The 23,165-nt window shown below is 44.2% G+C and overlaps 1 protein-coding gene across 1 annotated transcript in view; it reads right to left on the bottom strand.

Moving 5' to 3' along the window:
* PNPLA7 (patatin like domain 7, lysophospholipase) overlaps nucleotides 1–23,159 on the bottom strand; it is a 90,481-nt gene extending 67,322 nt beyond the window's left edge. Inside the window, exons 1-16 of the mRNA XM_071765713.1 lie at nucleotides 22,992–23,159; nucleotides 22,465–22,513; nucleotides 21,162–21,227; nucleotides 20,752–20,836; nucleotides 19,825–19,907; nucleotides 17,636–17,724; nucleotides 17,127–17,267; nucleotides 15,611–15,770; nucleotides 14,517–14,597; nucleotides 12,147–12,275; nucleotides 10,646–10,726; nucleotides 9,939–10,080; nucleotides 9,317–9,409; nucleotides 5,397–5,497; nucleotides 3,514–3,660; nucleotides 16–93 (exon numbers count right to left, since the gene is read on the bottom strand). Coding sequence (XP_071621814.1) covers nucleotides 16–93; nucleotides 3,514–3,660; nucleotides 5,397–5,497; nucleotides 9,317–9,409; nucleotides 9,939–10,080; nucleotides 10,646–10,726; nucleotides 12,147–12,275; nucleotides 14,517–14,597; nucleotides 15,611–15,770; nucleotides 17,127–17,267; nucleotides 17,636–17,724; nucleotides 19,825–19,907; nucleotides 20,752–20,836; nucleotides 21,162–21,227; nucleotides 22,465–22,497 — 1,509 coding nt within the window. The 5' untranslated portion in view covers nucleotides 22,498–22,513; nucleotides 22,992–23,159. The remainder of the gene's footprint in view (nucleotides 1–15; nucleotides 94–3,513; nucleotides 3,661–5,396; nucleotides 5,498–9,316; nucleotides 9,410–9,938; nucleotides 10,081–10,645; nucleotides 10,727–12,146; nucleotides 12,276–14,516; nucleotides 14,598–15,610; nucleotides 15,771–17,126; nucleotides 17,268–17,635; nucleotides 17,725–19,824; nucleotides 19,908–20,751; nucleotides 20,837–21,161; nucleotides 21,228–22,464; nucleotides 22,514–22,991) is intronic.
* Nucleotides 23,160–23,165: the final 6 nt, after the last annotated feature.

The following is a 23,165-nucleotide window of genomic DNA, read 5'->3' on the forward strand; positions in this document are numbered from 1 at the left end:
CACTCCCTCACTCACCTGATCTCCCTGCCTGGACAGCACAGTCCCAGCTGTAACCTGGTGCAGGGTCACTTTGCCATTCAGCAAAGAAGGATCCTGGAGGAGGAAGGGGTGAGGGGTACAATTTACTTGTCTGTGCATGTGTAGAAGTCCACAAACATGAGGAAGCATCAAAAGAAAGCAAATTATTACATTAATTACTATAGAAAGTACTTTAATCTCCTTAAAATCTGGTGCATGGCTTTTATGTTTCTCTACCCAACAAACATTTCCTCCAGAAGAAGAGTTTTAATTCATTTAATTAATTCATTTAATTCATTTCAATATATCACCCTTATGACTCTTAAGGATTTTATAATTGTCACTTTTGCCCCCAGTTTCAAAGAGTCTATAATGAAGAGACCTCAATCAGCTGGCATGAAAAATCAAACCAAAGGAGAGTGGCTACATCCTGGAGGAACAGGACAGGTTGATCCAACATTTGCTTTATATCCCAGCCCTTCCCTGCTCCCACATTTTCATGCACACTGGAGACCAAACCTTCCCCAAGGGAATGAATTCTTGGGTACACACACGGATTGCACAGGAGAGGGGGAATTTTCCTCCTGACTGAAGAGAAGAGGGAAATCTTTCCACAAGTCTGCCTTTGGTTTGGACCCAACCCCAAGCCCTTGCAGCAGGAAGGGGTTAATAAGTTCAGTGTCCAGGCTGATTCCTTCCCAGCTCCACAATCCTGAGCACACAGCAGAAAACCACCAGGCATGGAGAGAATTTTCATTCATCTCAAAGAACTGCCCACACGATTTGATATCCCATGTGCAGCCAGTGCCAAATATTTCAGAACATTTTTCAGAACATTTTCGCTTTCACAAAACTTGCACCTAAGAAACCAGATCTTCAAAACCTTTTATTATCATCACCCAAATAGACTGGGGCAAAACCCAGAGGCACAATTATAGGATTTGTGCATTGTGCCAGAGAGTGAGAGCACCTCCAGGCAAAGCCACACACTCCTTGGGCAGGATTTGCCACAGGAGCAGAACCAGTAAAAGGAAGAGAGCTGCTGGGATGGTCCAATATAAGGCAGCAGAAGCAGCAGAGCAGAATCTGACCCTGGTCATTAAGGCAGCAGAAAAACAATACAGCAGAGATTTAACATTTTAGCATTTTAAATGTAATGCCAGATTTCTCTTTACACTTTTGGTTGAAAAAAAAAAAAAAACCAAAAAAAACCACAAAAAACCAAAAACAGAGCCAGTGAAGTAATCAGAATTATTTTTTACACCTACAGCTGATAAAAAGAGAACATTTTCATCAAAAAATAGTTTTATTGAAAACAATCTGTTTCATGGGAACAAATCCAGAGCAAAGAACCTGATAGGCACCTGTCAAAATATTTCACTTCAGCAATATCAACTCAACTAATTTCTACGATGTTTTCTTCTATATTTATACGTTTATGATTGTATAGTATTAACCATACTTAAAGACAAAGTTTGAGCTATTAAAGTATCTCACAGGAAGGGAATACAAGCTCCCTAATGAGCTCTACCTATCAGCAGCTTTTTTGGCTGCATTAGCTCTGAAGAAAAAAATTGTTGCAAAGAATTTCTTCAGGTCTCCTACTTAAGGATTGGAATAGATTGCACACAAAGCTGTGAAGTCCTTGTCATTGAAGATCTTTAAAAATAGCTTACAGAAAAAACCTGCCAGAAATGACTTAGCAATATTTGACTCTGCCTTAGACATGAAAAGAGAGTTAATGACCTCCAAGCAGCCCTTGAAATCCTAATTTTCTGTAGGAAAATCCTACTACTGCCCTAAGAAAGCACCAAAGGAGTTGACAAACAAGATCACAGACAACACAGAATCTGCCAAGCTGGGAGGGACCCATCAGGATCACCAAGTCCAATTCCTGTCCCTGTGTAGGGCACCCCAAGAATCCATCCTATTATCTCCTCTCCTGAAGGGGCAAGACCAACAAATTCATCATTGCACAGTCCCTGGGTTTCAGCAACTGCACTGATCCCCTCCAGCCTCCTTTTTTTTATCAGCTCAACAAAAGCCATTTTGAAGCAAGTTTCTTTCTTTGTGTTACAATAATAGGCAATGAATTAGAGGTTGATGATGCACAAGGGAAAGTACAAACCCCTCATGAACAAATTAACTGGGACAGACAAATTTTTTTTTCAAAGGAAATGACAATTCCTTTGTAACTCTCAGGAAATAAATGCCCTGCAACATGGCTGAACTCTCAGAAATGCAGATAAAGCTGAAAAAGTGTAAAAATTGTATGAGATTGAAAACGATTTGTGACAGAGACTCAAGGAATTCAAGTTATTTTGAACAATAGAAATAAAAGCTTAATTCTGAAGTCAGATACCTAACAGTTATTTGAAATAATACTGCCTCTCCTACATTAAATTATCCCCTTCTCTTCTACAGGCTCATGAAAAAACACAGCTACCAAACAATCAGAAAACAACACTCCACCATCTGTCACCAAAACATCTTGATTTTATTCATACTGATTGGCTGCTCTGAAAAGTCACATCTTAAAATGCCTCCAGCCAGCTAATAAGAGATCTGAAGTGATATTTTTAAGAGAAGAGCTTTCAGAATTCATTTTCTTGCTTGACATAAGTAGTATTGAACATAAATATTTTAAACACTGTAAGATTTTTCTTCCACTGCCTGATGAAGACTCAACTTCTGCTTCCTACACAGAAAAATTGAACACTGACTCTTGAATGACTGAGCTTTGTAGCATTTGGCTACATCCCATCTGATTCTTTCTTGCTTGTAAAAAACTGAGCTGCTCTAACACCAAAGTTTTTCAAGCCTACCTTATTTCATTATTATTTCTCCATGTTGCAAACACTGCTTCTCAGATGCTGCATTCTAAGAATACTGTTCCAGCTCACCTCTAATCTGCTTGCTTAATAACCATGACATTTTTTCTAGATTAAAAAAAAAAAAAGCTGTAATCCATAGCTTCAGTGGTCTTTGAAATCTCTCTACTTAAGGGCCTGTTGTTGGGTGAGATCTCAAAGCAGAGGAGGAGGCTGCAGCAGCAGCTCAGGAAGGAAACTTGGAATGGTCACGGTGAAATCCACTCATAACCAAGAGCCAAACACAGATTCAGCTCAAAAACATCCAACAAGGCACTCGAAGTGCTGTGCTAACAGGTTCAGAGGTTCAGCAATTCCCTGAATGCCTCTCCAGAACACAGCATGGCAGAGAACAAAATTACCAGGTGGCAGGAAACACAGATTTACTTCTCACATGGATAACTCTGGACACAGCAAGAGAAGATTCATGCAGTGCATTTCACAATGGTCTTTTCAAGTGGCAGAAAAATTCAGATTTATTTCTGTCCCACTAATAACTTCAGCAGCCTGGAGAATAAAACATTCAGCCAGTCCACAGTGTGCTTCAGAGACAATTTACCTTTTAGCAACTGACAGAACGAGGCAAAAAGCAAAAACAAATCCAGTTTTTCCTGCATTAACTTACATCAAGTTTCATCAAGGTTGAAAGGTCTTTCTTTGCTGCCTCAACAATGGCATCAATGTGTTTGCTGTTACAGGAATCTTGCACAGCACTGTAGTGGAAAACTGCTGAGGGAGTTTCTGTCACTGTCACTGTCTTCTTCAGTATGGACTGCAGAGAACAGACACACAGGATGGGTTTGGATGGTGTCACTGGCACCTCCCCAGCAAAAACTCCCAGATAATCTGTGTTCTCTATCCACTAGATAAGGAAAAAAAAGGAAAAAAGGAAAAAAAAAGAAGGGGAAGAAGGGGAAGAAGGGGAAGAAGGGGAAGAAGGGGAAGAAGGGGAAGAAGGGGAAGAAGGGGAAGAAGGGGAAGAAGGGGAAGAAGGGGAAGAAGGGGAAGAAGGGGAAGAAGGGGAAGAAGGGGAAGAAGGGGAAGAAGGGGAAGAAGGGGAAGAAGGGGAAGAAGGGGAAGAAGGGGAAGAAGGGGAAGAAGGGGAAGAAGGGGAAGAAGGGGAAGAAGGGGAAGAAGGGGAAGAAGGGGAAGAAGGGGAAGAAGGGGAAGAAGGGGAAGAAGGGGAAGAAGGGGAAGAAGGGGAAGAAGGGGAAGAAGGGGAAGAAGGGGAAGAAGGGGAAGAAGGGGAAGAAGGGGAAGAAGGGGAAGAAGGGGAAGAAGGGGAAGAAGGGGAAGAAGGGGAAGAAGGGGAAGAAGGGGAAGAAGGGGAAGAAGGGGAAGAAGGGGAAGAAGGGGAAGAAGGGGAAGAAGGGGAAGAAGGGGAAGAAGGGGAAGAAGGGGAAGAAGGGGAAGAAGGGGAAGAAGGGGAAGAAGGGGAAGAAGGGGAAGAAGGGGAAGAAGGGGAAGAAGGGGAAGAAGGGGAAGAAGGGGAAGAAGGGGAAGAAGGGGAAGAAGGGGAAGAAGGGGAAGAAGGGGAAGAAGGGGAAGAAGGGGAAGAAGGGGAAGAAGGGGAAGAAGGGGAAGAAGGGGAAGAAGGGGAAGAAGGGGAAGAAGGGGAAGAAGGGGAAGAAGGGGAAGAAGGGGAAGAAGGGGAAGAAGGGGAAGAAGGGGAAGAAGGGGAAGAAGGGGAAGAAGGGGAAGAAGGGGAAGAAGGGGAAGAAGGGGAAGAAGGGGAAGAAGGGGAAGAAGGGGAAGAAGGGGAAGAAGGGGAAGAAGGGGAAGAAGGGGAAGAAGGGGAAGAAGGGGAAAAAAGGAAAAAAGGAAAAAAAGGAAAAAAGGCTAGGTTTCCAAAAAAGCAACAGCTTGCTAACTTCATTATCCTTGTATTTTTGTTGCCAAACTTGACACTCAAGTCAAACAAAGTTGCTCAGCACAGCTTGCAAAAGGGAAGAACAAGAGACTTTCCATAAGCTGGGCAGCTGCCAACTTGACAGAACTAACACTTGATCAACATCATATCAAAGATGGAAGAGAAGGTAAAATGTCCACCGAGGTCACACTGAGCCACAGTTTCTCTCCAGATTTTGGCTTACAGGTTTAGAATTCAAGAGCATTTTTGTGCTCTTAACTTCCAAGTGAATCTTTGTAAAAAGCAGACCACAAAAAGAAAAACAGATTAATAAATAATGGCTGAAAACCTATAGAAAGTTCACAGGTTCTTAATTCCTCGCTCCAACACAGGTCTCACAGATAAAGCATGGTCAGACACATTCACCTTTCCAAATAATCCTTTCCATGAGTCACAGAGCTTCAAGATCTTTGCTGGGACACCTAAACACTCCCCAAATCCACCAAGGCAACTCCACATCAAAACCCACCCAGTATCACAACTTGTAGAGAGATGAACACAGGCAAGGGCAGATACTTGAAATCAGGAAGAAAACATTTCTGATACTCAAAGGATGAGGATGGGAAGGAGCACAAGAAAAACCCAGAGGTGTGACCTACCTTGCCCACAAAGGGACTGCTGCCCAGGTCCTCAGAGCCAAAGTGCACTCGAGCTCTCTCATATGCCATGTCCATGTCTGTCTTGGCACTGCTGGAATTACCTACAAGCAAAATTTAAAAAAAAGATATTTTTAGGCACCTCCTCGATTAGAGGCTCTCAGAAGCAGCAGACACAGAACCAAGCAGCTTTTTGTTTGTTCTTTTCATTTCTGAAGCTAAGGATAAAGCAGGAAGTGGCATGCTTGTATTTCTGTTTATTTCCTAATCCCTTTTGACCTGGAAGATCTGGTGGAAACTTTAAATCTTTGTATCTGAGGTCATATATGCAGAACATCCCATAATTTCCACATCCACTCTTGTACAGAGTATAATTATTTTGGAGTAGTCAAAACAGAGTCACTCAGATCTGGAGATTATCAGAAAGAGCCAAATCCATTACAAATGTTTTCCTTCTTTACAGGGAATGATTCTTATTAACCTTTTGTCCACTAAACAGAAAAAATTTCATTGTACCTGACACATTGCAAGAGCTTTCACAGGAAGAATATTATGATCAGCAGCTTCATAAAGCCTCTCCACAGAAAGCATTCCCCCTGGCAAGGGCTCACAAACTTTAATTCTCAATTCCTCACACAATTCCTCTGTCTAGAATTGTTCTGATTTTTGGAAAGTTTTGGCTTTTGGAACACAGAGCTTCCCTGTATTTACAACCCTTTTAAGATCATGTGAAATTATCACCTTCCCATGAATAGCTGATTATATATATTTATTTTTAAAAACAGAATTATTCTATTTCTGGAGGAGCTTGACTCCTACCTCCACCACAGCTCAGACAAGGAGGGAATCCCAGTGTCATAAAGATTCACACATATCTCAGAGTACTCTTTTCCACATTATCTATAAATATGAACAAATCTTCATGTGCAGTAAACAGACATCTGCCACTGGGGTCATAATATCATTTATTGATCAGCCTCCAAAAAAGAAACCAAACAAATTGACCCAAAATTGTCAACAGCAAAATTTACAAACTGTAAGACTAAAGGGAAAAAAAAAAAAAAAAAAAGAAAAAAAAGTTGTTGATGCTGCTATCTGAATTTCATACACACTGCAACATTAAAGACCCTAAATTAGTTATAAAGACAAAAAGCTGGGATACTACAAACAGCAGCCTGGAACTCCATCTGTGCTGCTTTGCCTACCTGTCAAGTCTACTGCCCCACAAGTGACAGTGTCAGCAGAATTACTAAGCCCCAATACACCAAGTGCATTTTAAATCTAAACACACATATCTCAGGTTAAACCTAAATAATCTGAGATAAGGAGCATGGCAAGCATCCTCTACACAGCTCTGCATATTGAAAAAAAAAAAAAAAAAAGGGAGAGAGAGAAAGGAAAAAGTGGAGACATTCTAAGAGTGAAAGCTTGTGTCTGCCAGACTTCTATTCAAGGCAGAAGTCTTCATCTTGGGCACAGATAAAAGCCTCCCCCACAGTGATTAATTAAACTTCTTGCTGCTCAAATGGGAGTTGGGGAGGACAGAGCTTTAGCTGGAAGCCTTGAGCCAAAGAACAGCAGGCAGTGGGAAAGTCAGGCTGGGTGGAATTCAGTCCTGGTGATGCACACATGGGCTGTGGGTACCCCACACCCTGCTGGGATGGGAGGCACTGCACAAACAACTGACTGAGTGCCTCCCAGCATCCAGCTGCCTCTCTGCTTCCAAGTGCTCCCTCCCTGAACTACCTCCTCTTCTGCTGCTGGGCCAAGCTCCTGTCTGCATGCTGCAGGCTCAGAAAAGCAGCCTCTGTTAGCTCTGCTAGGGAAAAAAAAAAAAGAAACCAACCAGCAAACAGTCCAATAAAAGATAACTGCTATTAACCTTATTAAAACTACGTTGGGAACACTTATTTCATGGAACAATAAAGCTGATGAAGTTATCCCATAGCAAAGACCCTGCTGGTTTTTTTCATTGAGTTAATTCTTCTGTCCAGTTCTGTGGCCTGATGACACCTTTAGTGCACTGACAGAGCAGACCTGCCTGAGTTGGCAGGATTGTGTTTCCTCATCCACACAACTGCTACAAAACCTCCATTTCATGTTAACTACACAGATCCCAGAAGAACTGAGGACACCCCAACCCCAGGAGCAACTGGAGCAAAAGTGTTTTCCCCAAAGGAGTTTTTATTAATTATAATAAGCCAAGCAAATCAAAGAGATGCTGAGATGATGGCACCTGTATGACTCTTGTATCAGACAGTTCTCTTTCCTCTGAATCAATAATAAACAATCACTATTCCCATGGAGTCTGCACACACCATAAGGCAGTGGAACAGAATCTGAAGCAATATCTTGATCTTTTCATTACAGAAATCAAGATACTGTCTGTGCAAGCTGAGCAGTGACTGTAACCTCAGTGCAGGGAGCAGAAATCAGCTCTGTTAACTGAAGTAAATCATCATTACTCAATTAGATACACTCCTCCTGTCAGTAAAAATTAATTCTCTCTCTCTGCTAAGCTCTGTACCCTGACATAACTCTTACAGCCCATCAAAGGAGAAAGGAAGGACAAATGGACATATTCACAGGGATCCTTCCACAGAAAAGCTCCTAGGAACATGGATGGACTCTGCCTCAACAGTGTTCCAGGGCTGATTCACCACTGAATCAAGCTTGCTGCTACATTTCACAATGCACAGTGCAAACCAACCTAATACACAGGAAAATAAAGCCCAGTCTTGCACTGGTGGCTCACTTCAGTATTCGTCCTGAATTTGTTTCCCTGCTTCAGAATTATCTCCTTATTACTACCACAAATCCATCCCTCTGAGCAGTAACATGGAAGTTATGAAATTTAATGGGGACACTGCACATTTGTCCAGCAGAACCTGAAGTGGATCAGCTCTCAGTTGTTAAAAACAGAGCAAGGTGTAAGAAAACCTACCAACCATTTCTATATATATATATATATACACACCACAAGTGTTGGAAACCTTACACTGGGGAAAGCCCTCAACACCAAGGGCTCCCTCAGGTTCTTTCTTTGTTCTCTGTAACCCCTCAGAAAGTTCTTATCTCCTCTACCATTTAATTTTCAATGCAAGCAATACCTGTGTCTCCTAATGCACCCAGAGTACCTTTATTCCACTGACCAAAACCTGTCTGACTTCTCCATCTCCATGGCTGCCTAAGCAGGACCTTGCAACTACCTAAAGATGCTCAGTTTGGTACCCAGCTAACAACAGAGGGATCCTTTTCTTCTATGGGTGAGCCAAGATAGAACCAATTTTCTTTTTGTTAATTTTACTTTTCAGTGGAGTCTCTTCTACATAACTGAACTTGCTGAAACCCATGGCATGGTTCAGTTTCAAAGGTAACCTGAACAACCAGCTCAGAGGAAGGTGTCTGCATGGAGATAACTGGAGCTCACCCAAAGGAGTAGAGCTCAGCCTCATAAATGCCTCATCAGAGCCCTCAGTGATAAATTGCCTTTATTACCCACTCAAAACCCATCCCTCTAAAAGCAACAAACCCATGTAATGTGCTCTTTGGGACAATCAGCCAAGGAAGACTCGTGTGTCATCTTTTGCATAAAGGATGACAGCACATCACCAGAACTCACTTTGTTTCAGTTAAATCAATTAATAACACTCTTCATTTGCAGGTCTCTCAGCAGCCAAATTATTGTACTGCTCTCAATTGCAAATAAAGACAGCAAGGGAATGTTCTCTTAGATAATAGTCCATTTGTTACTTCAGAAAATACACTTTTGACAAATGAGTTGAGAAGCAGTACTACTGCACCATGATTATCCAACATGAACAAGGAAAATTACCTAACCCAGTGCTCCAGGCAGCACATGCCTTTGCCCATATGATTAGATAAATTACAGATTTTCCACAATTTTGCCAAGCAATACTTACTGGAAGCCTCTACAGAACCTGCATAGGGAGGTGAAGAGAGACTTCTCCTGAAAACATGCTCAGAGTTTTCTGTACCAGGAGTCTTCAACGTATCTGAAATTTGGAACAAGAATGAGACAAATGTAAGCACAGGGCACTCTCCAATTGTCTTGACAGCAAGAACCTCTCACTACTCACTTTTTAGACTTCTTAAAGGCCGTGTTAAATCTTTTAAAACACCAGTGTTTAACATTGTTTAAACCTGCTTTTGATTTCTTTTCTAAAAAATTTCAAGTTCAGAGGCAAAATGCAACTTCATCTGTTTTCCAAGGTTCAGCTTCCACCCTGGCAATTCTTCTGCCAAGACCTGGAGTGCAGGATTTCCATAGCTCCTCCTATGAAGTCAACATTAGAAGCCACTTTTTTACCCCCCTCTCCCTCACCTGTCACTACCATTAACAACACAGTAACATTTTCCTATTAAAGCTAAGGACTATCCAAACACTGAAACTGCTTGAAACAGGCTTGAAAACCTGAAACTGCTTTCAGGCAATCTTTTAACTACTACAAGTCCTCTGATGAATAGCTCAACAGTTCAAGACCACCACAAATGACAGTGAACACCCTCTTCCAGACACATTACCCATCTCCAGAGCTTCCCCAGATTTTTCAAACTTTTCTGCACGATCTTCCTCTGCCATGTTGGACATTTGTCTTTTTCCTGCTTTGCTCGAAGCTCCTCCAGATGTTAAACTTGCCACAGAGATGAGTGGGATGGCTTGGCTCTGCTGCAAGCAGCAAGGTGAAAAGGCAAACTTAAACCTCACACATTTAACAGGACTGGACCCAGTACTGAGCCCTGGAGCCCTTCTCCCAGTCACAGTGATCAAGGACAATTGAGGATGGCCCTGCAGTGACATCTGCCAGCTCCCTTAGCACTCCTGGGTCATCCCATCATGGCCCTCAAGACTTGTGCAAGTCTTGTTTGCTTAACTATTCCCTGACCTCATCCTCTATCACCCTCTTAGCTGTCCCTGGTGGAAGTGTCTCAGTGTCACCACCGTGTCAGGACTTGCAGAAACACCCAGGGATGCCCATCCACCACTTGGAAGCAATGCACTTCTCTGAAGCTTGTCCACTTCCCCCTGACTCCCCAGGGTTCAGCATAGCCTGGAGCTCATGGGCTGGTTACAGCAAGCACTTTATTTCTCAAGTACTGGCACTGTCACATTAACTTGTGACATCTGCTTGATGACCTTCTGAAGGAAGGAAAAGGACCCTGTGCCAAGTCACAGCCAGGCTGCATAGGAACAGCAGGGAAAATGTAACCCAAGTGTAACCCAAACTTACACAGTTGAAGAGCTCAGTGGTCAGACCCAGGTAGTTGTGCAGAGCAAGGAAGGTGACTCTCTGCAGCCTTACCATGATGATCTGGAAGGAAAAGGAATGGATTCAGCTTTCTCCCACGCTCGTTCTTGCATTCAGACACAGTTCTGTGCCAGAGCTCCTGAAGGCACCTCATCAAATACAGACTGTACCCTGAGCTGAAATTCCTTTTCAGCAGTTGATCAAGTGAGGCAAAAATAGTGATTTAACAAAGACTTCCTAATTACTTGATGGCATGAGAATCCAAAGCCTTATTATCAGGCACAAAATAATGGGTTTTGCTTCCTGTAAACATTTAGAATAAGTATGAATTCAAGCAAATACATTTGCTTCTATTTCTCCTCTCCTCACTGAAAAACTATTCCAGCTTTCTCCATGCAGAGCCTGTGCTGCTGCTCTATAAGCACTTTAAAACAGCATAAAACACCACTTCCACCTGACCTTCCTCCACCCTTAGCTTATTCCTACTCTTGAGCCATCCTCTCTTTTCTATCAGCTCCCACAGAGCAAATTAAATTGGTGTAATGATCTGTTCTCCACAGCCACCAGTACCAGGCAGTTCAGGTGTCATAAATCATCCAGACACCAGAAGAGTCTGCAAGAACAAAACGATTTAGAAGTGACAGTAAAACAAGAGGACAGAGCAGAAATGAAATAATTAACACACTGCTCCCTGCACTAACTTCCACTTGCAAGGTGTACCAAACATTTGCAGTGAGCTGTCCACACTCCTGCAAAGCAAGGGAAGGAGAACTTCAAACTCCTACAAGGCACAGCTCTTCCCTCAGCTGCTGATGGGGAAATCCACCCAGGAGTCTGAATGTAGTGAAATGAGGCAATCAGGGGTTGCTAATTACATGAGCTTGTGCTAAGCCCACCTGTGCCAAATCAGGGCTGACCCCAGCTGCCCATGAGCAGCATTGGGTGACCAATAAAAGGTGAGTTTAACACAAGCTCACACCTCCCACCTCATAATTAGCAACACCTGATTGCCTCATTTCACTACATCTGAAGGGCATGGGTTTTACAAAGCACCACCCCTCAACAAACAGCTTCTGAGGGTCCATCAGTCCTTTTTCAGAATATGCAGCAGTCTTTTCCCCAGTCTGAGCCACTCTGAAGCCTTGCTGGTGCCCAACCATGATGCAGAACCCATGCTGGCACATTCTGCCTCACCAGGACAAGGAGCTTATGGTACAGGTTGGGCTGATTTGAAAGATTATCACGTGCAGAAATTGATTCAGTGTATACATAATTTCTTCCTGTACATGAGTAATGCTGCAGTCTTTAAGTCTAGGGCTCCAAGAGGAACAGCAGAAATACTCCACATCTTGAGAAGAAGCTATCCTGAACAGCTCTGTATCTGCCAAAGGATGATGAGCTTGCTGAACTTCAGAACGTTTTCCTTGTAACTCTGAAATTAGTGACTTATTCCCCTCCAGTTGTACTTAAGAACACAGCTTACCTGTACCACTCTAACAAGAGTTTCAGGGTACTTCTGGAAGACATCCTGAAAGGCATTTGCTGGAAGCCTCAGAATGGTGGAGGGAATGGCTGCTCGGGCTGAGACTGTTTTGTAAGGAGCAGGATGACCCTAATGGGAAGTTTTAGAGACACGAAGTTAATCCACCAGTTATCTGACTCAATTCTTCCCAATCACTTCCTGAATTTCTCCTTTGACACTGAATATGCTTGACTGACCACAAAGAGCCTTGAACTTCTGCTCCACGACCTCCCAGTGGTGTAATGAGGGCAGGAGAACTCACAGCAGCAGTTTCACAGCATTAAACAGAGGCAGAGAAATAAGAGCTCCAGGAAGGGGCATCAGGTGAAGGGGACCTAACAGGTTTGGAAGCTCTGTTATTTTTCTTACAGACAAAGCCAGGCTTCACAAGTATTTCAAGCTACTCAAGACTGCAGAAAAAAGATTTTCTTGATGTTATTTGCAAGCTATTTGCTGCAATAGCTACCATAGACTCACACAACCAGCAAGAAATGCAACAAAACTCACAGTAATTATATACATAATGGTGTGAAACAAAACCCAGGCAGATTTACTGTGTCCTGAGATACAAACATGTATCTTCAGACATATACATGAATATTCCAAATGACAAAGTCAAACAGCTCCTCTCTACTTGAGATAAACTGGGTCTACACCATCCCAAGTTGCTCAAAGAAGGGGAGGGGAATTAACAAACCAATAAATGGTAAGACTGTAAAGAATACAGATTTTTTTTCTCCCTAAAAGGCAAGACCCTGGTTTAAGATTTTCCCACCTGAACCAAAACAGATTTTAACAAAAATCCACTGTTGAACAGCACCCCTTCTGCCCACTTGTAAATGCTGAAAAAAGTATCTAGAAGCTATTAACTCATTTACTAATACATGAAACATTATTTTAGCAAATATTTCCAAGACAAAGGGAGTCCTTCTGTGCTACAGTGCAAGAGCTAAGAGGGAAATGGAATGTCTAATGGAACACAGTCACCTTACAGCCTTTGGAGCTTTCACTCCTCTGCAGCAGCTGAAAGCAATTTTTTCCAAGCAGTGAATACACAGATGTTAAATGTTGATCACAAACAAAAACTTGCAAGTCTTCCAGAACATCAGACAGCTAAACAATCACTGCAAAAGAATTCCTGCCTAAAGAACACAGCAAAACCAAACAAGATACACTCTCTACAGCCAGAACCACCCTGAAAAATAAAGCTACAGCTCTGCCTTGCTGGTGTGGAAGTCAGGATGAAGCAGATTCTAAAATTAAATTAACTGGAACCAATTTCCTAATTAAACCAACTTCAGTTGACCTTTTTATAAAATCTGGGGATAATATTAATAGCTTGATTTTCAAGTTCCTGAGGGATCTGAAATTTTCAACATCTCTTTGACCTGCAGTGCAAAGCGATGAGGTGGCCTCAGTTTCCCCAAGTTTCTTTTAATTAAAAAATTAACAAATTACATTCCTGTGCCCTTTGCTGCACCAAAAATAAATGCAACATTCCTCCTTAAAGGCCAATTTAAAACCTGGCTTCAGATGGAGTAGTTTGGAGTTCTTATACTCAAATGTATATGGTTTGCTTTTAAGTGCAAACCTCACTGTACTGCCACGAGCAGTATTTCATATCAGTTTCTATACCAAATACATAGCAAAACCACAAGAAATCTATTAAATCTTTAGTTACTAGACAAAGGGTGCAAATTAATTTCAACAGGCTCCATATTAATTAAACAAAATGAGCACTGATATGGTCTGCAGAATACCCAGTGAAGTGTTTGGTGGGTTTTTTTCTGAGCAGTTCCTTTTTGGAAGGAAATGACCAACGTGACAGTGTCTCAGAAAACCAGCTTAAGGATAATAACAGATTATTAGCCTTTCTCCCCAAACAGCAGCCTGTCCCTCCAGGTTTTCAGCATATAATTTTTCCCTTTCAAAATCCCTGCATGAAGCAGCTGCTGTGGAAAGGGCCAACCACACATCCAACTGGTCCAGAACAGGGTAAAAGCTGTCAGAGGAACATGAAGAGGAAACGTTTCCATAATTGTCAGGTCTCTCAAATACAATGTAACCAGCCACACACTCAAAATACCACATTTAAATTATAATATTTTACAGCCACACTCTGAGGTCACAAGGAACAGCTAAGTCAGAATCAGTAGAGAACTAGAGGCTTTTCAGAGAACTTTTTGTGAAGGCCTTGGAGGAGGAAAAGAGTTGGTTAAAGAAATGTCTTCCATTCTGATCCTTTCCTAGCAATATTCCAAGCCCACTTCCCCCAGCAGGCTCTGAGAGACAAAGCAGGAAAGCAGCAAAGCTCCACGTTCAAAAACTTACTGTGATAACATCAAGAATGCTGAGAAGACTGTGGACACTGTCCCCTGCCAGCACCTCCTTAACAACCACTTCTGTTCCATCCTGCAAGTGTAGGACACAAGATTACTGCAGGCTCAAGCTGCATATATGGCATTTCTGTGGCATTTCAGAGAGCTTAACTTGTTCTTGTGACTCTGAGCAGCCCCAGAAGAAATGGTCCCTCATTACAGCCTGAGTGCTTGTTTTCTCTCTGCTCTGGTGGAAATGGGCTAATTCAAGCCACATTTCTCAGAGTGATAAATTAAGAGAAACTAAAAGCCAATTTTTTCTAGGGGGAGATGTGAGCTGCTTGTCTTTGCTGTGTAACAGCCAATTAAAAAGAGCTTCCTTCACTCTGAGTCAGAATTAGCTCCCCTTATCGAGCAGTGCATGTCAAGAGGTAGCACAAAACAAAGAACAACAAAATGCAAAAATACACAGAAATCAGGAAATCTGGCATCATTTACAAACACAAATCTCCTGTGTTTTCAGCCATCAGAAAACTGTTCACATGTTAAAGCTAAACTCTGAGATTCGTTGAGAAGAAGGAAAAAATAAACTCAAGAAATGGCAGAAATGACCACAAGGGCTACCACTCAACATTTTAAGACCCCCACCCATAAAAGAAGCCCCCTGCCCTTTCTTTTCCCTGTCTACCCAAAAGTTAAACTGAATCTTTCACCTCCCACCTTCTACCACACCAGGAAATTATGGAGTGAAGTGTACCTGGTCCCTCCTGCTCTGTACACCCAACCCATTTGTATCACTACCATCCAAAAGGAGAATGTTTCCACCCCAGGCAGAGCCTGTTTTGCCCCAGTCCTCCCAGAGTGTGTGAGGACATCTCAGACTCCCTGGTCAGCACTGTGTTTTGTGCTCTGTCATCTAAGACCCAGGGGACCACAGCTCACAGCCTCAATCCTTATAAATGTCACAACCTTGCAGAGTTGGCAGCTGTCCTTGCGAAACCACTATGATTCAAGTGTCTAAGCTTAATCAATGCCTAATGATTCATGCCAGACTACAGGCCACGTCAAAAGATTTAGCTCCAGAAGAACAGCTGAGGTTATCCTTACACTTTCTTGGATGCACACTTCCAGCCTGCCATCCTGCACAACGTAGATGCTGTTGTCCAGCTGCCCAGGACGGAAGACGTATTCCCCCTCATGCAGCTGCACAAAAAACATGTGCTTGCACAGCTCCAGGAAAAGAGGTTTCTCAAAGTGGCCAAGAACCCTGCAGGGAAGAAAAATGAGTTACCAGCCTTTTTTTCAAAAGGAAACCTAAAATTGTCACTGCCTTTGGAAAAAGCCCCCAGGGAGGAACAGCAGAGGAACCCCCAGAGCAGTCGTTGTGTGGCAGCCCAGCAGTGGCTGAAGGAGCAGAATTCCCCAGAAGTGACAGAGTACTGTGACACACTGAAAACTGGAAGTGCTTCATGAGTAGCACTCCAAGAATGCTTCAGAAGGAAGAATATCAAGTGTCCCACAAACAAACATCAGCCTGGCTTCAGAAGGAGAAAAAGAAAATGTGAAATCTTGCACAGATTCACCCATTGCATGAGAAATGTCACCCTATGGCATTTTCTCTGTTAGCACAGCCACCCTGTCCATGTGGGCAGGCAGAATGCAGGAGAAATACTGAAAACAAAGGGAAAAATCTGTCATATCCCTGCATATACTGTAAAACTGAAATAGTTCATCTGCAGGCAACGTGCAACTGAGTCCCTCAGTACTGAAACGAGTCAGTCACTGCAAGGCAGAGAGAAAGAGGAGTCTGAAACCTGATCACTCTGTGCACAGCACCAGAAGAGCTGTTCATTCAGCTCCATTAGCTCACATTTTACAAGATCCATCAATCAAATTCTACTGCAACATCAATTAGTCAAAGGAGATCATAATTCCACAGTGGAAAGCTTGGATGACTGGAACAGCAGTTTTGTTATGGAATGTGTGACCTTCAGGACTAAATCATGTCACAGTTGGGAGAAAAATGAACCAACACAAAGAAAACAAATGTCTCATGTCTGCAGATCTCCCCCCCTTTGCTGTGTCAGCAGTACCAACACTTGACTGAACAGGCAAAAGAGCATCCCTACCTCCCTACCTCCCAAAGATCTGTGAGGATTAAGCTGACTTTGGTTTATTTACAACCTTCTTAGCCAGAGAAATAATTCTGCTGTTCAGAGAGTTGTTAATATGGTTGGTATCCAATTAACATTTACCAATTATGATACCTTTCTGTACCAAAAAATTGTCTGATATAGTCTAAAGAAAATTTCAAAAATGTACTAACAGAAATCTCTTCAGGTTAGAAAAGCTTTATCATCATTATCCCCCAATATAGGCCACTAGTATTAGTCTTTAAAAAAAAAACAAACTAAAAACAAAAAAAACCAAACCACTCAACTATTTTCTTAATGTTTTTAGAACATTAAAAGTCATATATATATCCCTCATGCTCAGATGATCTTTCAATCAGCTGCTTAAAGATTCTGACCATGCAGTGATCTGACACAAACCACCAAATATTTAGGTTCATTTGAACATCCATCAAAAGCAAAATCCCAATTTATCTTTCCATTGAACATACCTAACATTTTTAAGCATGTACAGGACTTCTGATGGCAAGTGGGAATTCTTGACATCAAATTCAGTCAGATCTGCCTCTAGCAAAGAGGGAGGTGGTTCCTTTGGCTGCAGGGTTGGACACTCCTTCTTGATTCTTAGAATCCTACAAGGAAAACACGAGTCAGAAAGTTCAGGGCATCTCCTCATCTGTGTTAGGCATGGGGTGTGCACTGACACCAGGGGCTGGATGCAATTCCAGATGCACTTCAATCCATGTTATACACGAGCAGGCAGATAAAACACCAGCATTCCACCCTTTGCCTTTCCTCAGCAAAACTCCAGGCAGTGCTGTGTACAGAAACCACTCCTTCCAGCGAATTTCTCACCCAAAAGCTTGGCTGGTGCACAGCCCGTGAAAGAAAGGTGCAATGCTAGGAATAGCTGCCGTATCACAAACAAAACTAACCCAGAAAAATCCTACAAAACCATCTTCCATGACAGGACTTCTCCCCTTCCCAAAAGTCAAGGTACCTTTTAGCCAAAGACAAGACCTTGGCACGTTTCCGCATCCGCTGGCGAGGCACGGTGTTCCCAACCAGAGAGTTTGGGAGAGTTGTCACCTGGAAGAAGTAATGAAAACAAAAAACATTCATGAAAATACAAACCAACCAAAACCCCAAGTCACCCATTCCAACCCTGTGAAGGCTCCAACTCATTTACCCAGTCAGCAGAACCTGAGGACAGCGAAGCACTCGGACAGGGCCTGGGAGGATTGGAACAACACCTACACCAGGATCATTTCTTTCTAGAAAGCAAGTGGAATATCCTAAAATTTCCATCAGCAGCTACTACAGTGGTCGTGGATGGTAGAGGGGAAAAAACCCACAGAGTTCTCACTCAGGGACACCCAACATCGGGCAGATGAGCACCATGTAAAGCTCAGAACACAGGGACTGCTGCATTTCTGAGCTGGTGACAAGCAGCACCAGAGCCATCACCGAGGCTTTAAGTGCTTTAAATGGTTACCAAGTGCCACCTCCTGGAGGAAAACACCAACTGCAAGACCAAGAAAACTCGACTTTGAAAACATTACTCGTTCTCCCTTTGTTTCTCAGGGGGCTGATCCACAGCAATGTTTTGTGTGTGAGGCAGGAGGGCTGTGGCAGCTCACAGGAGGAAATGTTCCTCAACAAGCAGTGACTGACCAAAAAAGCTGACTTACCTGCACCTTGGTTTTGTGCAGATGGTGGGCTCTAAGTGCCCTGGTAACATGAGTGCACCCCTGGATTGGAGCAGGTTATCCCACAGGACACATTCCCATCCCTGCCCCACAGCTCCCCTGAGCTGGGAGCCCACAGAGAGCACCTTGGTTCTGACTCTACAGGAGAGCAGGCAGGGAGCACTTCTGGCAGTCAGAATTAAATAGGCTTCTTCCTTCATAAAACATTTATATTTACTACTCAGGTGACTACAAGCAAGAAATAACCATTTGTTATTCTAAAAAGGGGTCAGAGTTCCCCCCTAAGAGACTTTTTGAAGTCAGGCTTATCAATAACACCACACATACTAAAACTGTGCACAGAGCTCCAAGAAGTTGCTAAACAGATTTTGGTCTGGTTAAGTGTTGAGCAAGGAAGCCACCTTGACCTTCAGGACCCAGGGCACAAGCCTGTAACAAAACCAAATGCAAAATCTCTGTGCTGACATAGCCACTCCTGACAGCACTGAAAAGAGGAGAGGTTTTGACCACAGTGGTACTGACAGCCAGAAAAAAATGATTGTCATGCTCTGAATACACAAAGCAGCTTCAAGAGAAGGATGTATTTTGAGGAGAACAATAGGAACATTAATCTCCTCAGTACCTGAAATCCAGGCAGTGGTGAACACCTAGCATGCCTGCTAAGGTTAATGAACCCACTACAGAAAATGTCTGTTTGCAGATTTCCTTGTTGCAATTTCCCAAGAAAAGCTGCTTGTAAAGGCAAAAGGGAAAAAATAAAAAATTGAACTAAAATATCAAACAGGCAGCCACAGACTTGAAGGATTTAACCAACTAATGCAGAAACAGATTCCTGACTGATGGAAAAATTTTGGAGACCTTTCAAAATAACAGGACTGAAACAACACTTGAAGAGGAACCTGACTGCACAAGTACCATTCCTTGTGACAATCCAAGGCAAAGAGGACAGTCTTGTGATAAACCCCACTTGAACAGTCTCATGAGACAGTCTGACAAGCCCTACTTGTAATTCAGTACAAGAAAACCAGGGCTCACATGCTCAGTGCTTTCCACAGACTGCAGGAAGGTGAATCTGGGGAAAAGGGTGACAGCTCTGAACGTGATGGCAGAGCTGGAAGTCACCATCTGAAAGGGACAATCCTGAGGCCCTGAATAGACAGGTTACTATAGAGCAGTGTGTGAGTGTGTGTATATAAAACAAAAACCCCAAAAAATCAGCTCCATAGCAGAGTTAGATTTACCCCTACCCTCAATGTCTGCAATCATTCTTGAGAGAGGGCAGGTTTGGCCAGGAGAAGCCACTGCTGTTCCATCAGCAATTCAGGCAGAACTCCAGGAGCTCTGAAGCACCCTCAAAATTCCAGTGAAGCTGTGTAGAGGCTGAAGGCCCTGGGCCAGGTGAAGCAAGAGAAGCATGACAAAGTTTGCAACACCTCCTGCCCTGGATTTTGGTCTTGCCTTCCCTCCCAGCAGCCCTCACCTTCCTCATGATCTTCCGCCCGTAGAACATCACTTTGTCTCGCTTGCGAAACCTGTACTGAGGCACCTGGGGCTGGAGCTGCCCTGAAAAGGAGAAGCAACACATCAGGAACCATCTGCAGCTCCGTGCCAAGAGAAAGAAAACCGAGCCCAGGCTGTTGGGTTTATTCCCTCCTCCCAGCTGTGGCTCACTGAGCAGACAGCTCCTGTGTCCGGTGTTTGGGATTCAAACCACCAAAGAGCTCTGGTTATCCAAGCCTGGTTGGCCACACTGGACTAGGGAATAGCTGCCTTGAGGCACTGCCTGATCACTGGAGCAGAGGAAAAGGCTCTCTAAACAGATAAAAGGATTGGGTAATTTTAACCTCACAAAGACAACCTCTAATTCCCCTGTTTCTCATCGCTGTAACAGTGAAATAGCAGCAGGGTTTATATAATTTACATGACAGCTGAATCTAAACTGGAGAAATAAAACCCTGCAGCATTCTGCATGTGGCACCTCAAGTCACAGAATCATAGAATTTTCAGGGTTGGAAGGGACCTTTCAGCTCACCCAGTTCCAGCCAGACACCTCCCACCAGCCCAGGTTGCTCAGAGCCCCATCCAACCTGGTTTAAAAACTTCCAGGGATGGATGGGGCTCCCACCACCTCCCTGGGCAACCTGTGCCAGGGTCTCAGCACCCTCATGGGGAAGAACTTCCTAACATCTCATCTAAATCTCCCTTCCTTTAGTTGGAATCCCTAAGTCCTACACTCAGACCTGGGTGAAACAACACAAGTTCTTCACCCTTGTAAAGCTGATTCCCTGCAATAACCACTGCCCTCACAGCAAGCATTACAAACTGGCACAGAATCTACCACATATTGTTACAGAAATAGTGAAGATAACTGAGAAAATTGCCAGTCTTACAGTCACTGAGTACTTACTGGATCCTTTCACTCTTCTGTAAACAGCAAACACAACAAATGCTATGAATAATGCCACTGCAGCTCCAATTGCAATGCCAGTCAGCTGTGAGAGGAATTCAGGTGTAGTTAGCAACTTCTAGAGGTGAAACTTTTCAATTAAAACTTCATACATACAAAAGTTTGAATTTAAACTCCATTAATGTCACACTCATAAGATCACACACAAAATATTCAGCATTCCCCCCCCCCAGAGATCCCAACTCTGTGTACTCGGGGTGAAACAACAGGAAGCAGTTCCTGCCCCATGCACAGCCACAGGGAGGAAACAAACACTCAGACTCTGATTGTGACTTAGCAGAGGTCCTTGAACTGCCAAGAACCTGCCCATTATTTAAGCACACAGCACCTTTCATCCAGCTGTACATTACCATTGTAGTCTGTATCCTGTCTTCTACAAACTGAAGAATTCGTGTTCCACTTGCTGTTGACACAGCCTGGAAACCAAAGGAAGGTGAAATTAGTTTCCTACAAATGGCAAAAAGCCTCCATGAAACCACCTCAGTGCCTGGCACGGCACACCCAGCAGAACTTCACTGTATTTTCCAGATTTTCTTTGCCCTACAGCCCCTCTGTGAACAAACATTCAGTGGAGAGGGGTGACCAGTGGAGTTGTACATCAGTGTCAGTTCAGTGCATTCCTGAACAGCCCTGAAAAGGGTCAGGCAGTGAAGTGAGGCCCTTTCTTGTTGATTCTACATCATACAGAGCAACAAGAACGAGAGCTGAACATAAAGGACTCGGTGAGGTTGAGAAAATAAGCAATAAACCAGCAGAATTAATTCATCATAAAAAGAAAATCATGCACGCGTCGAGTGTGCAGTCCTAGGGCCTGCTCAAGTATTGGGATTCAGGAAAAAAAAATAAAATCTGGCAGTTAAAACACACTGAGAAACGCCAGCTCAAAATGTACCAGAACAGGGGGAAAAAGGCAAATAAAAAATGAGGAACAAGCAGGAAACACCCTGAGCACAAGGACAGAGATGGCCCCTGGTAAGTCTGGAACAAGTCCTGAACCCCAGAGGCTACAGCAGCCCAGGGTCTGCCCTCCCCTCCACACCTGGGTGACCTCTCAAGCAACCATCAGAAAAATAAAATACAGGCTGAGAGTCACCAAACTCCTCTGCCATGAAGTTTGTTCCAGTTCTACAAACCCTGCTCCACCAGGAAGCACAAGCAGAGCCTGGCTCTGGTTTGTCCTTCACACAGCACAGTGACAGTGAACACAGCACAGTGACAGTGAACCTGTCCCCCTGCATCACCCAAACCCTGACACTGTCATCCCACGGGTGTCACTGGTGGGGCTGTGAGGGAAGGGCACAAGAATCCAAAATAAAGAAAAAAAAAAAAATGTTAGCAATAAACACATCCTGGCAAAACACAGAGAGCTCTTGGTGGAAGTTATTGTGGTCACTTAATTTGTTTCCCCTTGACAGGGACAGTGACAGTGACAGGGACAGTGACAGGGACAGGGACACACACACAGAGTTCTGCTACAGCCCAGCCCCAGGTGAGCAAAAATAACAGCAGGAACAGCATTTAACTGGGCTGTACTGGGAGGAACTGGGCTGCACTGGGAGGGGAAGGGCTGCACTGAGAGGAGATGGGCTGCACTGGGAGGGGATGGGGTGCACTGGGAGGGGATGGGGTGCACTGGGAGGAACTGGGCTGTACCTCGAGGCTGGTGCTGTTGTTTCCTTCCTCCATGGCTGGGGGGGTTCAGCTGGGGCAAAAACGAGAGAAAAAAGAGAAGGGAGAGTTAGGAGAGAGCAGCAGAGCCTGACCCGAACCGCTCCGAACCGCCCAGCCCAGGGGTACCAGAGCTGCTCCTGCAGCCCGGCAGGACGGGACACGGGGAGGAACAACTCGGGTTTTAATTATTTTTTAATTTATTCGCTCGTTGTCCGGTTCTCCCTGTTGAGCACAAACCCAACCCAGCAGAACTTCTCAAGGAAAAGCGGAGCTACCGGTCCGGAGCCTCCGAGTGCTCCGGGACCGAACCCCAGCGCTCCGGAGCTTTCTGCTCGCTCCGACCCGAAGCTCCCCCCCTCCCGGTACCGCTGCTCCCTCACCCCCCGGTACCCAGGGCCCAGCGGCAGCAGCAGAACCACGGCGGGACCGGTCCCACGTTAAGCGAAACGCCGACACCGGGGCTCAGCCAGAGCCGAACCCGGCACCGGGACAGGCACCGGGACACTCACCGGGACGTCCCGGGAGAAGCCCGACGGGAACCAGCGCAGCCCTGCCCGCACCCCGGGTCCCCCAGCGCCTCCTGCCCGGTCCGGTCCGGTGCCGCCTCCCTCTCCCCCCGGTACCAATCCCCGAACCCGCTCGGTACCGCCCGGACCCAGGGCCCCTCCCGCCGGGCTGCGCGA

This window comes from Heliangelus exortis, chromosome 22 (assembly GCF_036169615.1).
Source record: "Heliangelus exortis chromosome 22, bHelExo1.hap1, whole genome shotgun sequence".
Lineage (NCBI taxonomy): Eukaryota > Metazoa > Chordata > Aves > Apodiformes > Trochilidae > Heliangelus > Heliangelus exortis.